The sequence below is a fragment of the Solanum dulcamara genome, chromosome 8 (genome assembly GCF_947179165.1).
Source record: "Solanum dulcamara chromosome 8, daSolDulc1.2, whole genome shotgun sequence".
NCBI lineage: Eukaryota > Viridiplantae > Streptophyta > Magnoliopsida > Solanales > Solanaceae > Solanum > Solanum dulcamara.
The window spans coordinates 36,306,945-36,321,649 of NC_077244.1; the positions used below are offsets into that span (position 1 = coordinate 36,306,945).

A 14,705-nucleotide genomic window follows, 5' to 3' on the forward strand; every position below is an offset into this window, starting at 1 on the left:
TATGAATGTAATTTATAGTAATAACAACATATTATAAATAAGAAAACAACATTCAATAATTATATAGTAGACTTACATTTTCTATTCAATTTATCAAGGGAGAAATTGTGTATATTAAAGATTGTGAATAAATGTGTTTGATGGTAGAAGCTGAAAGATTTAACAATTGAAGTCATCAAGAAGTGGAAAATGATAAATTATAACATCTAACCATGTATTTGAAATAGTTTAATTGCCATTATTGATTTAATTTTACCATTTTAAAATTTTTGCAAAAAACAATTATCCTTTCGGCTCTGGACTCCTATTTATAGCAACCTTCCGGTTAACATGTTTTGAATCTGATCAGTAATCTCCTTGTGAGCTATTCTTCTCCTTCCATAATAAATCGATATCCCTAAATAAATGAATGGAAACTCTTTTATGGAAAAGCATTGTTGGCCACTGTCTGAGATACAAATTGGTGTAGTTAAACAACACTCTTCTGAATTTTTTGCCGCTGATCTTCTCATACTCTGCTAAAATGGCTATCACTAGCTTCACTTTTTTCACTTTCACTTCACTTTTCTTTTTCAAATTTACTCTAATTTTTTTATTTTTATAAAAATAACCCCATTTAAATTATATTTCATGTTTAAATCATATTTCATGTTTTCTTAGGAAAAGTACATTCAAACAGCCAAATATTATTTACAAAAACTACAACCATCTTCAATTCTAACCTCAAAAATTTCACATAAAGTGATTTGTTTTGTAATAGTATATAATAATTCGTATATAAAATCTAATATATGACATTACGTAACTATTTATTTTGAGATATCATTTTTTTGAAACAAATTTGATTGTATGTTTGAAGTAAATTAGTCAAATTAGATGATTTTACTAGTTCCTAAAAATTGAAGGCACAAAACATATTTTAAAAATGTACATTTAAATTTTAAATATACAAAAAATATGTAAAACAGAAATCCAACTTCTAAAATTTCAAATAAATTAAGAAAAAAATGGTATCCATGGACCATGGCCAAACCAAGTATTCCTAGGAAAAAGGTCACATAAAGGAAACCCTATGGAATGAGAGGAAAGATCACTCCAGCTAACAGAGCATAAAGACGAGAGAAAAAGACATAGCAAAAGTTGAAAAGTAGCACAAACAGCAGCACATCTTTACGTATCTCACGGTATTTTATCTTTGAGAATACTGTTGCAAAGTTGGCTTTACACTTTTTTGCATAGTGGGTACATCTCAAGATTTCAAAATATTGTCCTTTTTATGCTGAATGTACTCAGTTATTAAAAAAAAAACGCAAAATTTTGTTGATATATATGAAAATAGAAATGGAGAATGGTTGTTTTTCGTCTTTTTCAGATGTATGATTCATTTTTCTTATTGAGTTTTCCAAATTTAAATGAGGTGTCTCCTTTCTTTCAGTTAAGTTTGGTAAATGATAGCCCCCTCTATTCAATTCAAGTATCTTAGTTTGATTGGGCAAGGAGCTTTAATATACAAAGGTATTTTTGAATCTTGTGATATACAAAGTTGTAGTCTTAAACTTGTGTTGGCTATTGGAATTGGAAAATTTACTAAATATAAAAAGATATTCTTTTTTTTTATTACGGATCAAAAAAGACACCTAAATTGGGAGTGAGTGAGTAGTTGTATACAAGTACAACTACTCTATTACTAGTGGACTTAGATTTTGTTGGAATTTGTGGAGTAATTTGAAATGGAAGAGCGTATGAAGAAGTATACGCAGCTTAGTCCAGAGAGAGCCAAAGTGTGGACTGAGAAACCACCAAAATATCAGCAACAGCAGCAGCCCAAGCAAAATGATGGAAAAGTGCCAGTGGTATACTATCTTTGTAGAAATCAACAACTTGAGCATCCTCATTTCATGGAAGTATCCATATCTTCCCCTGATGGCCTATACCTGAGAGGTAACATGGCTCTGAATATTCGTTTAGACGTATATGATAAATATGATTATTAGAAAGTACTAAGTCACAAGAATTTCTGTAATTTATATCTCTTCTTGCAATCTTGAAGATGTAATCAAGAGATTTAACGTTTTGAGAGGCAAGGGAATGGCTTCGTCATACTCTTGGTCCTGCAAGAGGTAAAGACTCAACAACTTGAATTTATAATTGTAGAATTTTGCTTTTAGTGAAACAGGATATCAAACAATTTTATATGAATTTTACATTTCTGATCTGTTATTAACACAGAAGCTACAAGAATAGATTTGTGTGGCATGATCTTTGTGAAGATGATCTAATTCTTCCTGCTCATGGTACTGAATACGTTCTAAAAGGCTCGGAGCTTTGTGAAGAATCCAATTCAGGTATCTATTTGAAAACACTTTTTGGATCTAGTTTAGGAGGAGAATAGACAAGTAAAAAGTTTGGCTGCAGTGTTTTTTATTTCTGAATAGTCTTTGTGTTGGAAATTCTTTTTGTAAATTGGGACGTAAGATTTCTGCTATTAATGTAACCACAAGTGTAGCTGGGCCTCAATTCATTCATTTGTAGGTCGCTCCAGTCCCGCGAGAAATGATAGATTGTCAAATCCAAAAGTATTACCAGAACCTCGATCCTCTGGAAGACAAGTTGATTGCTCTCCTCTGTCTAGCATGAATGAAAGATATGCAAAGAATTCATGTGATGGTGAACAGACACTTCTTTCTGAAAAGGCAAACAGCTCTAATACGTGTGATGGCCTGGCTGATGCTTCCGCTGAGATTCATGAAAAGGCAAACACTGCTAATATACCTCATGATACTTGTAGAAGAGGCATTTCAACAGATCATAGGTCTTCAGAGGTTGAAAATAAAGAAATAAATCAGGTTCAGGTTTCCCGGACGAATGAGTCAGCAGGGATATGCGTGGGGTCAGACCCACATCCACCAGATACCTTGATATCTCTCATCAGATCAGATGTTAGCAAGCTCAGTAGCTTCAGGAAACTTGATAATGAGGAATGTCACATTCCATCTACAAAGCTAAAGCCTCATAATATGCTTATGCAACTAATTTCTTGTGGATCAATTTCAGTAAAGGATAATAGATTTGGCCTTATAGATACGTACAAACCAAGATTAAATTTAGGAAAGTTTGATTGCATTACAAGTAATAAGAGTTTAATGGGTCTGAATTTGGAAGACGAGGAATATTTCTGTGCAAGCTGGACGGAGTCTACTATCCCCAAGGAAAAGAAATCATCCTTCGTCACTGCTGAGAGGTCGGTGTTTTGGTTACAATTAATTTGGAGTTTTATCTGTGTGGAATTTTGAACTTTCTTCCAATTACAAATTATTAAGAGCCCGTTTGGATGAGATTAAAAAAAGTAAATTTTATGCATGAAGTGCTGAAAATTATTTTTATAAATAAGCAGTTGAGTGTTTGGATAAAAGTGCTTAAATGAGGAAAATGATGTGAATTTTAGGGTTAAAAGAATAAAAATGGTAGTTTGGGAATTTAGTTAAAATATAACGGATATAAAAGTATTTTTCATGATAAAAAAAATGACTTTAAGCACTTAAAAAAAAAAAGTTAGGAATCCTAACTTTTCATTTTTAACTGACTTTAAGAACTTTATGGCTTAAAGTTATCATTAGACAAACATGTCCAAAAGCTAAAAAGGGACCAACTTAAAGCCCATCCAAACGGGCTCTAAGTCTTGAAAATCAGGATTATGTCTAGACTAAAGTTCCCGAGACAAGAAATTTATGGTGCATTGTGCTACAAGTACATTTGTGCTGTATAGTTTTGAATGATATCTTCCTAGTTAACCTGTACTTTTTTCCTGGTCTTGATTGTCAACTTTCATCATATATTTGATTCTTGTGTTTAAATTCTTTCTTAAACCATTATCATAATTCATATCCTCTCCTTGTTTATATTGACCTCTTATGTTTAATTTATTATTTCTTAAACCCTTCCACTTAGTTGGTTTAACGATTACTCTTGCCACTGTGCTCGATGTTATTGAACTTGTCAGTCGGCTATATAGGCTTCGTATATTTTGTTTTTTCTTGCTATATCTTAATATGAATTCCACGATGCAGGACAAACATGAAGACTGGAGATTCAGTTCAAAGTAAAAGGTGGCCAAGTTCTAGATGCTCAAAGTGCATTCGACATTACACCACCAATGCTTCCCTCAATAATGTGCCAAAGAATTAGTCATGGAGATGATCCCGTCTTTATGAAGGGCTAAGCATCTCAATTGAAGGAGTAGACAGTTCGCGAATCATAAACCCTTCCTCGGGAAAGAAACAGTCCACGAGAATAGATTCTTACAGAATAAGAAAGAAAATGTGATTAAAATTGAAGAAGGTCAAGTTCACTAATTTCCAGGATTGCTTCTGAGCTCAGATTATAATATTGAAAAGCTCTTCTATTATTTCAATTAAGAAACAGTTTTGAAAGGAATTTGTGGTGTGTTTTGATCTGGATTCCATATAACAGCAAGAGAAAAACTTCTGATTCTTTACTCACATCTGGTGCTTATGCCAAAGCAATAAATTATTGATGCCGGAACGTCAGGGGTCTATAGGCGAGGTTAGCAATACCACTATGACACGATAGCCAAGAAGGAGGCCATTGAGTTCTTATCAAACACTTGTTCTTATTATATATACTCAATAATTTCAATTATACCTTATTGATTTTTGTACTAGTTGTACTATTTTAGTTATCACCTATGTATGTAATAGTAGTTTTTTTCTTTGTTCTATCTTTAGCTAAACCTACAATGATACCCAATATTTGTATGTTGTTCGAGACTGCCTGTAAGGACATACGATTAAAAATAATTTGAATAACCAAGTTTGAAAATTTTCAAGAAAAAATCAACTGTTTGTTTCTCTTCTTTTTCCGCAAAAAACAGCTTGAACTAACACATTTGCCAAAAACTGGAATATTGAATTTTAAAACTCAGTTTTCGAAAAAAACAAAAGAAAATACCACCAATATTCTTAAAAGGCGATTGAGAATAGAAGGCAAAAATTTATGCAAAATGACAGCAAAATATATATGTTTTTAGTAGGACCCAAGTCAAACCAAGGCACTTTTTCGCAAAGAACATTGATACAAGAATCTGATTCTCCTATCATGTGCATTACTGAAAGTCCCAAAAGCTGAGAAATATAGAACTACACATTGAAGTGGCTCTACGGGAATGGTCAATTAGGGCAAGGGGTTTAATAGTCAAAACGATCGGATGGATTTTTACATTTTCTTCACTAAAATAAATATTTATCTTGGAATGGGTTAATGTTTTGTCCGATACTCAATTGATATCTACTTCACCATTCAATTGATATCTAGTTCACCATATCGTATGGCTCCAACTGATTTGCAGAAATTGAAGGACCAATTGAAATACTTGTTGGATAGATGCCTGTACGTCATAAAGGCTGCTTTTATCACGTGTACTGCGAAAATCACCATAAAAAATAGAACCTTGAGACAACCGTAAAATATTTCTTTAAAGGCCTTTTGTCTTTTTTAACACCTAAAGTAGAGATTAGATTTGCATGTATGCGTTGATGCTTAAAGCTTACTACTCATATTTCTCATGCTCCTTAAGGTAAATCATTTTTGTCGGGCATATGTTTATATTTTCGTTCATCATATTCTACAAGTTATGTCTCGTATTCTTAAAAACTTGTGTTCCACTAATCATAAGTTTAATAATATCACATAAAAATTATCATGGATATACATAATATGCATGATGAATAGACACCAACAATAATGTGTAACATCTAAGAAGTTCTAAGTCCAGATCATATCATGAGAAATTGAAATTTTGCAGAAAATTCAAATCCATGAGCAGCATCTACAGACCATAGATGGAACCATAGGCCTAGATGAGGCTCGCAAATTAAGTTCAGAAATAGGAAAGTTCTTCTGACTTTTACGGATGATGTAAAACCAGTCATTCTTTTAGAAAAGGTCTTTAGGCTAAACGTCATCATGTTTAGAGATTGGGCCGATTAGCGTGAGTTTCACAAATCCAACAACAGACAGTAAAACCTTTTAAGGGTCATAGAAGAGTCTCGTGAATCAAACTTCAGAAACTCTAAAATTGCTTGATTTTCATGAGAGGCATCTACGGCCCGTAGATCAATCCATGGACTGTAGATGGTTTCGTGGAAGTTTTCGATTTCAGTTTTCACTTAGGATCGTTTTGGTCTTCTTTTTTTTAACTCTTTTAATCCTTATACAATGTCATTTTAGACTATTCTAAGTGGGATTAAAGGAATTCAGTCGAACTAAACTTCCCCGTTCACACCCTAAGACTATGAAATCAGATTCCTTTCGTTCAAGGTCCCTCTCAAGCAAGAAGTAGGATTCTTCATTGTCAAGTATCACTCCAAGAATTCAAGCTAGGGCTTCCATTCCAAGTATGTGAAATTTCATCAATGTGTATTCTTTCACCTATTGAGTCCCAAAGTAACCCTAGTTTTCAATTCACGATTTCTACAACAGTTAGGGTTTTATGAAAAGAATGATTCTTACAATATTTTCCATTCCTCTTCATGAATAGTTTAATTATGTGTTTTTAGTCTATAATTCAGTATTTCTAAACAGTATTTTCATGAACCCTCAGAACATATATATTTTCATGTCTCAAAATAAAGTTTCAAATACATGTCTCAAATTATCAGTTTCATGATTAAGGATACTTTCAGATAAAGTATCTATCAGTATTTATCAGTTTATCAGTATTTATGAGCTACTTTGTTATTATCAATTTATCAGCATATTTTGTTGGGAGTTTTACTTAGTACCAAGCTGACCTACAGATAGAGGCTCACCCATCGGTTAAGACTAAGACATTTAGTAGTAATCTCTTGTCTCAGAACTATGTGCCACCATAGAATTTTAAGCGTCAACCGTCAGACCAAGACTAATTCCATAGTCCTTTATAGACATTATCGTAGTGGTACCACGTTAGGTCAGATCATCTTTATATTATGATAAAGTATATTTGGCCCTTTTGATAGGGATTATACATTAAACTCAATGATTAGCTCACATGGTTACATGTCTATTTATAGTATCTCCCACAGTTCAGTCTCAGATGTTGCCTGACCTTGTAGACAGTTATTTAGTATTCAGTATATATCAATGCATGTTTACTACTTTGTTATTGCATCACTTCATGTTATTTCAGATTCAACATGTTTCGCTATTAGTTTTATAATACATACCCAACATATTTAGTACATTCAAAATACTATCGCATTCTCTTCGTGCTATATTATTATATAATATAGGTTTAGACGCACAATATTTAGCTCACAGTTAGCACGATTTCCATTCAGCAGTAGTAGCATTGGTGAGTCCTTATCTTTCGAGGATAACTTTTATTTTTCTTTTAGTTAATTGTTATTTCAATTTTCAAATAGTTAGAATTAGCTGGAGGATTTTCCCAGCAACTCATCTTAGTAGAGGCTTTTAGACAGTCAGTTTGATGTTAGGTTTTCAAATTTGAGTTATGTTTTGATAAACTCATCTTTGAGTATCTAGTTTTAATTATTCAGACTCATCATACATTTCAGTTTAGCTTCCTTATTCAGTTATCTGCAGATAGTTCTTATGATAATATTAGTGTCATGCCAACTCATGAGTTAGTTTGGGGTTATTTGTGGATCTAAGCTTCATATTATGACTAGGGGGTAGTCTCGGGTCATGAAAAATTTGGAATCAGAGCATCAAGTTTAAGGTGTCCTATAGTTTCTAAAAGCTGCGTTGGGTAGAGTCTTATTCATGGGTGTGAAGCATGTCACATCTATGAATGAGAGGCTATGAAGCATTTTAGAAAATATTTCACTTCTTTCATACTCTCAGCGGTGCGATAGATTATAACTCTATTTAACCTCCTTCTGTTCTAATTTATGTTCTATGTGTTTATAGAATCATGCCTCCAGAAAGTGCTTACATAAGAAGGAACAAGAACGAGGATCAACCAACACCACTAGCTTCAATAGGCCCTTTGAATGAGCAAGTGTCTCATGCTAACTTCAGGGATGCTTTCTAAGTGATAGCTCAGGCTATGACCACTCAGGCGAATCGGTAAGTTGTGGACCTAACCAACCTGAATAGGATTACAGTCACACCTATGGTATGGGATTTCACTCTGATAAATACCCCTAAGTTCCATAATTTTAAGGTGGAGGAGGATTCGCAAGATTTCATTTAGGGCATTTAAAAATTACGAAGATTATGGTTGTCACTTTAGTTAAGAGTGCAGACTTAGTAGCTTACTAGTTAAAAGGAGTGGATCAGATTTGGTACAAATAATGGAAGGATGATAGGGATATTGATGTTGGTCTAGTAGACTAATTTCCGGACAAGTTCTTTCTGCTTGAATTAGGGGAAGCTAAGGTCCAGGAATTCATCAATTTCTCTAAATTCACTCAAATCTCTAAGTATGCTCCAACTATGATGCTGATTTAGGTGTAAGATCCCAAAATATTCTAAGTTATATCCTTCCCAAATAATCCAAATAAAATAAGAAAACTCATTGTCCAGTGTGCAACGAGTGGCACCTACGGACCTACGGGTCATAGGTGGAACTCGTAGGTCCCTTCCATAATTAGTGAAATTTGAATTTGTTGAGTCCGCTTCTATGAATGGCTTCTACAACTCATAGAAGTTTTTATGGACTGTAAGAAGAGCTCGTATAATTGATCCCTAAACCTAGTCTCAAGACCTGACCCACGAGTTACTCCTATGATCCGTCAGAGGGTCTATGATCGGTAGATGGGACTCATGGACACAATGTCACAATTCTAGTAGCTACTGGAAATTTTACCAAGCTTCTGCGACCATAGACTAAGACCCCTATGAGGGTTTACGACCCATATAAGGGTCCATAGACCCAAACCTCAAGGGACCCCAACATGTTTCTGCGATCATTTATATGATTCATAAGTGGGTCAATGACCCATAGGAGGGAACCATATACCCAACCTCTAAGAACCAGTAGCCTAAGTAGGATTCTATGACAGGGCACCTACGACCCATAGAAACTCCTATGGACGTTGGAGGGACCTATAGACGGCTACTAACAGTTTTTATGAGGGTTAGTTTGGTATTATTCCACCATTTTCAAACCAAAACTTTGATGTTTTAGGACTAAATTAGATCCCTTATCGGTACCCTACATGCCTTTTCTCTCACTAACACTTAGAAGATATAGAGCAAGGTTTGGAGAGTAGAAAGAGATAGGGTTCAAGCGTATTAATCAAGTTCTTCAATTTTTGCCAAGATCATCTTATTTTCAAGTATGTAAGGCTAACCACACCTCATGCCCTACATCTTAATTTCACAAGTAAAGAGTTAAAGCTTGAGTTTAACTCTATTCTACTGAGTTTTCAAATGAGTTACAATCCGTTTGTCGAGTTCTTTTTCTATTTAGTGACATTGCAACTATTTTCATAATTCAAATTTTTAAATTTAATATTCATGATTACATTCCCATGAAACCTATTTGAGTATTTACATTGCTTTTTACAACCTATTTATTTGAGTTAAAGTATAATATATTTTCATGCCTTAATTGAGAAAAGAGTTTTGAACACATTATATCACTTAAGTTTTAGAAGACTTTCATCTTTGATTTTAAGAATGATCCTTGTCAAGTCTAAATGGTTTAGAGTAATTATGCATTTATTTATCTTGAAACTGAGTTGAGAAACCAAAAGCTATATTTTTAATGCATTCACTAATTTTGAGAAGCATAACTATTTTAAAAAGAATGTAGTGAGTTTGAGAAGAGTTGAGTTAAACTGAGTAAAGTCCAATGAGACTAAATGATATATTATTTTGAGTATTTTCACTCACCTTAGTATATGAGAATTATTGTATATTTTGGGAGTAATATTGAACACCAATTTGGATAAGAGTTTAGAAAAATCGAACCCCAAAAAATACGTAGCAAGCATAGGATGGGATCGTGTTGTTGGTTCGGGCGACTCCTTACTTCAGTCCCTGATAGGAATTTTATATGAATTGATGAGTTGAGCTTAAGTCCCATACTCTGGAAAGGTATTGGACGACTCTACCAATGAGAGTAGTTCGTTATATTATCATGATGCTTATAGTGATGATTGTCAGTTAGAGAAACTCCCTAAAGAGAAAACTTACTTTTATATTAAGTTGCATTTAAATACTTATATTTTGTAAAGAATTTACTTACTTTCATTGCATGCTTTATTTTCGTTGACTTAGTTTAGTATTCAGTGATTATGATTTGTTTTAGCTATTTTATATACCGTACATACCATGTACTGCAGTGGTTTAATGCTGCATCATTTTATAATGCAAATACATGTGATAGCGATTCCTTTTAATTTCATTTAGTCTTTATTCATTAGTTCTTTTTAGGTAGTCGTAGGCCTATTAGGTACACATCTTATGAGTTTTAGAGGCTTCATAGAAAGACATAGAGTTTAGTCAGTTAAACCTTTTAGAGTCTATTCATAAACAGTATTACATCATATATTCAAAGACTTACTTTTAAGATGCATGAGTTTACTTTTAATGTGTTTTAAATGATAAGTCTTATGATTCTATTTCTATTGAGTTGAGTCTTCAGCTGAGTAGTTATCCAGACCAAGGGTTCGCTTGGGAACCAACAATAGTTTTTGAGTGTTGGCCACGTCTAGGGTATAGACTCGGGGCATGACAAACTTGGTATCAGAACCTAAGGTTCAAAATTCCTAGGATGTCTATAAAGTTGAGTCTACTAGAGTCCTTCTTATCGGTATGAAGCATACCACATCTATAATGGAGAGGCTACATGACTTTAGGAATTATCTCACTTCTTTCACGATCCAATTTCATCCGATAGAGTTTAACTACATGAAAGTTTCTTCTAACTGGTGAATTTAAATGTTTTTAGATCATGCCTCCAAAACACACCATCAGTTGGAGCAATTTCATCAACACTGAAATCCCACTGAATGCAATGCCTCCATTGTCTGGAAGGCAGAGAAGGAACATAGTCTGAGTGACTGAACAAGAGAATGGCAATGGAACTCAAGAGGTTTCACAGACACCTACTACCCAATGTACCATTACTTCTGAGGCGGATTTAGATGAGCTATCACCATGTTCACTCTGTTGATGGTTGCCTAGTAAGGCCTTCAAAGTACTCTACTTGCTAGTTCTTGTTGTAAAAAGACATCAGCTTCTATGAGGATTGGAGACTTCCTAAGGATGAACCTACCAGTCTTCATAGGGACTAAGGTTGCGGAGGATCCCTAAAATTTCATAGATGTGATGAGGAAGTTCCTAAAAGCTATGCATACGACTGAGTTTGAGGGAATTGAGCTTGTCTCCTATCATCTTAAAGATGTGTCTAATGTTTGGTACAAACAGTGGAAGGAGATTCATGGTAAGGATACAGAGCCTGTTGCTTGGGATGAGTTTGAGAGTCCATTCCTAGATCACTTCTTTCCCCGAGAGCTAAGGGAAGCAAAAGTTAAAGAGTTTGTAAATCTGCAACAAGAAAGGTTGATTGTGAAGGAGTACAACCTTAAGTTCATCCTACTATCTAGGTATTCTCCAAAGCTGGTTCCTGATGTAAGGTCAAAGATGAGGAAGTTTGTCTCTATCCTAGGTAAACATGTGAAGAAAGGGTGCAAGGTTTCCTTGTTGATCTCTAACATGGACACCTCTAGACTCAAGGTGTATCACAACAGGGTGAATAGGATAAGAAGAAAGATAGGGAAGAGCACCAACATAAAAAAGCATGGTCGACAGGTAATGAGACTAATCACTAGAAAAGTGGTAATGAAAACCAGTCATTCTTTTAGAAAAGGTCTTTAGGCTAAACGTCATCATCAACAAGTGCACTGGTATCGAACAACAGGAATGACCAGATATCATAGAGTAACTAGAACTTCCGAGCTTAAAGTTATCATTCTCAAGGAAGTGTGGCCCAAGGTGTTATATCCCGTATTTTATACGGTTGGATATTTTAAAGTAGGCGTGGTAAAGTGAAAGAAATGACCATCTTCCAATTTTTTTTTATACAAGTTGGTTATGAATATTATTTATGAACATTAGTAGTGTGGAAATATTGGAAAAGGCTAAGGGCAAAAAGGAAAATTCGCAAAGTGGCCTATGATAATATTGTGGAAGGCTAGGGGTAAAATGGAAATTTCACAAAGTGTTCAAGAAAATTCATGTAAGAGGTGTATGTGGGAGCCACTCTTTTATGACCATGTGATGAGTATATATGAACCAAAGTGTACATGGCAAGGCAATTAAGCCATCTTTATTTGTTAAAGAAGGTTCTAGAAAAAAAAAATGGAGAAGGGGTCATTTGTCTATATTCATAATTGAGGGACTTATTTTCAAATAAGGGATAAGTGATGGAAGATATTTATATATATATATATATGTGTGTGTGTCTTATGACTCATTAGAGTCATTCTTATCCCAAGAGAGTTCTAGAAAATTCAAGAGGAAGAAGAGAAGAGAAACTTGAAGCTAGAGAGAGAGAGCTCGGTTTTGGGGGAGAAAAAAAAGGTAAGTCTCCGATTTTGCTTCGTGAATTAAATATTTAAGGTGTAACAAGATGTTATGAAGGTATTGGTAACGTAAATTTATGGTTTGTATCATCCCAAAAACGTTACCAAACAGCCCCAAAGTTTTAGCCGCGCTAGGAGAGCTTCCGAGGCAAGTTTTGGAGAGTTTCGGTAAAGGTAAGGTCTCTCCTTTCAAATTGGAGTTTATGATGTTGTTATGAGGTGTACTACGTGTCCTAAATATGGCTGGAAGCATAGAAAATGTATAAGGATGCATGATGTTGGAAACTACTAAATTAAAGTCGTAGTAGCTAAATCGAAGTCGCGTAGTGTGTTGTCGTTGTGGCGCTGTGGGTGCAGCTGGTTGGGTTTTATGTTGCAGGGCTTTAAAGTGTTTTAAAAAGGGTGTGGTTGCTTCTGGTTTCAGCCACACGACCCCCCGTTTGGTATGGTTAAAGATTTTACGAAATAAAGGTTAAAAACTCTATTTTGGTATCGTAGTTTTATGCTAGTTGTTTGGAGCTTGTGTTGTGTAAAGTTGAGGTGATTTGATTGTATATATACTGCTGGTTTTTGTTGTTGATATGGTTGTTGACATGGTGGCCGAGTTGAAATCTCGGGGATGGTGTATTTATAGGGGAGATGCTGCTGAAATTTCGGCAGATTGGAAAATAATTTGTTTGAAGGATTGAGACAAGTATATGGTGATGAATCTAATGACTATGTCAACTCTCTTGAATGTATAAAAACAAGTTGGACATAAGCGTAGCTAGTAAGGCGCGGCACAGGTATGTAAAGCGAACCTTTCTTTCTTTTGGCATGTCTTTGTCATAGGTATGTAAAGTTAACCGTTCCTTCTTTTGGCATGTCTTTGGCATAAGTATGTAAGACTTACCCTTCTTTTTCAAGGCATGATTCCGATGTTATGGTTTCATAAGTGCTTCCATATATTCTTTGTTTTCAAAAGCTAGGTGTGAATGGTCCCAAGGAAATGACTACTTTTCCTATAATCCGTCAATGTTTTCCAAAATGTCTATGATTTTCCAAAACAAAGGTTTACAAAATTACAAGCTTTTATGGCAATGACGATGGATATGTTTTACAATGACATTGATGATGTCGAGGATGAGAATATGTCTATGATGGCTAAGATAAGAACGGCTTTATGTATGTAAGGTTTACCCTTCTTTCTCTTGGCATGTTTTGACATAAATATATAGAGCTACTCTTTCTTTTTGGCATGATTTTTATGAAACAAGTATATGGCATTTTATACAATTTCAAGAAAGTCTTATTCGTAGAGCCACTAGGATGGCCAATTTTCTTGAGTTTCCAAAGGATATTTTCTCGTGCTTAGATACGTGTATATGATTCCAAAAGTTTTATTTTGATATAATCCATAGTAATTTTTGAAAGGTACTTGACATGACTCTTATCTTGATTTTGAATCATAGCTCATTCCGATTATTCTACGAGTCTTGAAAATTGGTCATATGTGCATATGTATACGATTTGACGCCTTATGAGATTGTAACCTTATTCTACGTTCTCTTAATATTATCTTTCGTTGATAGTCTCATCCTATAATAATTGTTCCTTCAAGGTGAGACAAAGCGACCATGGTTAGTCTATAATACAATCGGAGGTTACCGACCTTCCGTCACTCCGATAAATACACGACTTTCATTGGGCTCTCGTGCATGCTGTCTATATGTATATGTATATGGGGGATATGGGGAGGTGTATATGTGGCGCTATAGACACATTCCCACCTGATCAGTTGGAGTAATTTTCATCCTGGATGCGGGATGCCCGGACGCGGGACATATGTGGGCATACCGACGTTGTTCGGTGATATGACTTCTATTTTCTATGCATATGAAAAAGATATGTTTTATATGATAAGACAAACATGCATGGCATCCGGCCTAAAAGGGCACTCATATGTATAGGTTACTCTCTTATCTCACTATATGTCTATGATTCTACGATATGGTTGTTCATACCTTATGTTCTTTATTATGCTGATTTTCATGCCTTACATACTCAGTACATTACTCGTACTGACCCCCTTTTTCTTTGGGGGCCGCGTTTCATGCCACGCAGGTACACCTAGACAAGTAAAAGCTACTATAGAAGATGTTCCAGCGG

At 34.7% G+C, this 14,705-nt stretch overlaps 1 protein-coding gene across 2 annotated transcripts; it reads left to right on the forward strand.

The window, feature by feature from the left end:
- Positions 1-940: 940 nt before the first annotated feature.
- Positions 941-4,840, forward strand: LOC129901644 (protein SOSEKI 3-like). Of its 2 annotated transcripts, XM_055976892.1 has the most exons (6): positions 941-1,184; positions 1,436-1,941; positions 2,051-2,120; positions 2,230-2,345; positions 2,533-3,241; positions 4,068-4,840. In XM_055976892.1, the coding sequence occupies exons 2-6, from the start codon at positions 1,731-1,733 to the stop codon at positions 4,183-4,185; spliced, it is 1,224 nt and encodes a 407-aa protein (XP_055832867.1). In that variant the 5' UTR covers positions 941-1,184; positions 1,436-1,730; the 3' UTR covers positions 4,186-4,840. The 2 variants fall into 2 exon arrangements, with proteins under 2 accessions (XP_055832867.1, XP_055832866.1); XM_055976891.1 differs by lacking the exon at positions 941-1,184 and having other exon boundaries at positions 1,220-1,941.
- The last annotated feature ends 9,865 nt before the right edge of the window (positions 4,841-14,705 follow it).

Coding starts and splice junctions, on each gene's coding strand:
- LOC129901644 (XM_055976892.1), top strand. CDS start 1,731: ATGGAAGAGCGTATGAAGAAGTATACGCAGCTTAGTCCAGAGAGAGCC. Junction 1,942..2,050: donor TGATGGCCTATACCTGAGAG/GTAACATGGCTC, acceptor GCAATCTTGAAG/ATGTAATCAAGAGATTTAAC. Junction 2,346..2,532: donor TTGTGAAGAATCCAATTCAG/GTATCTATTTGA, acceptor ATTCATTTGTAG/GTCGCTCCAGTCCCGCGAGA.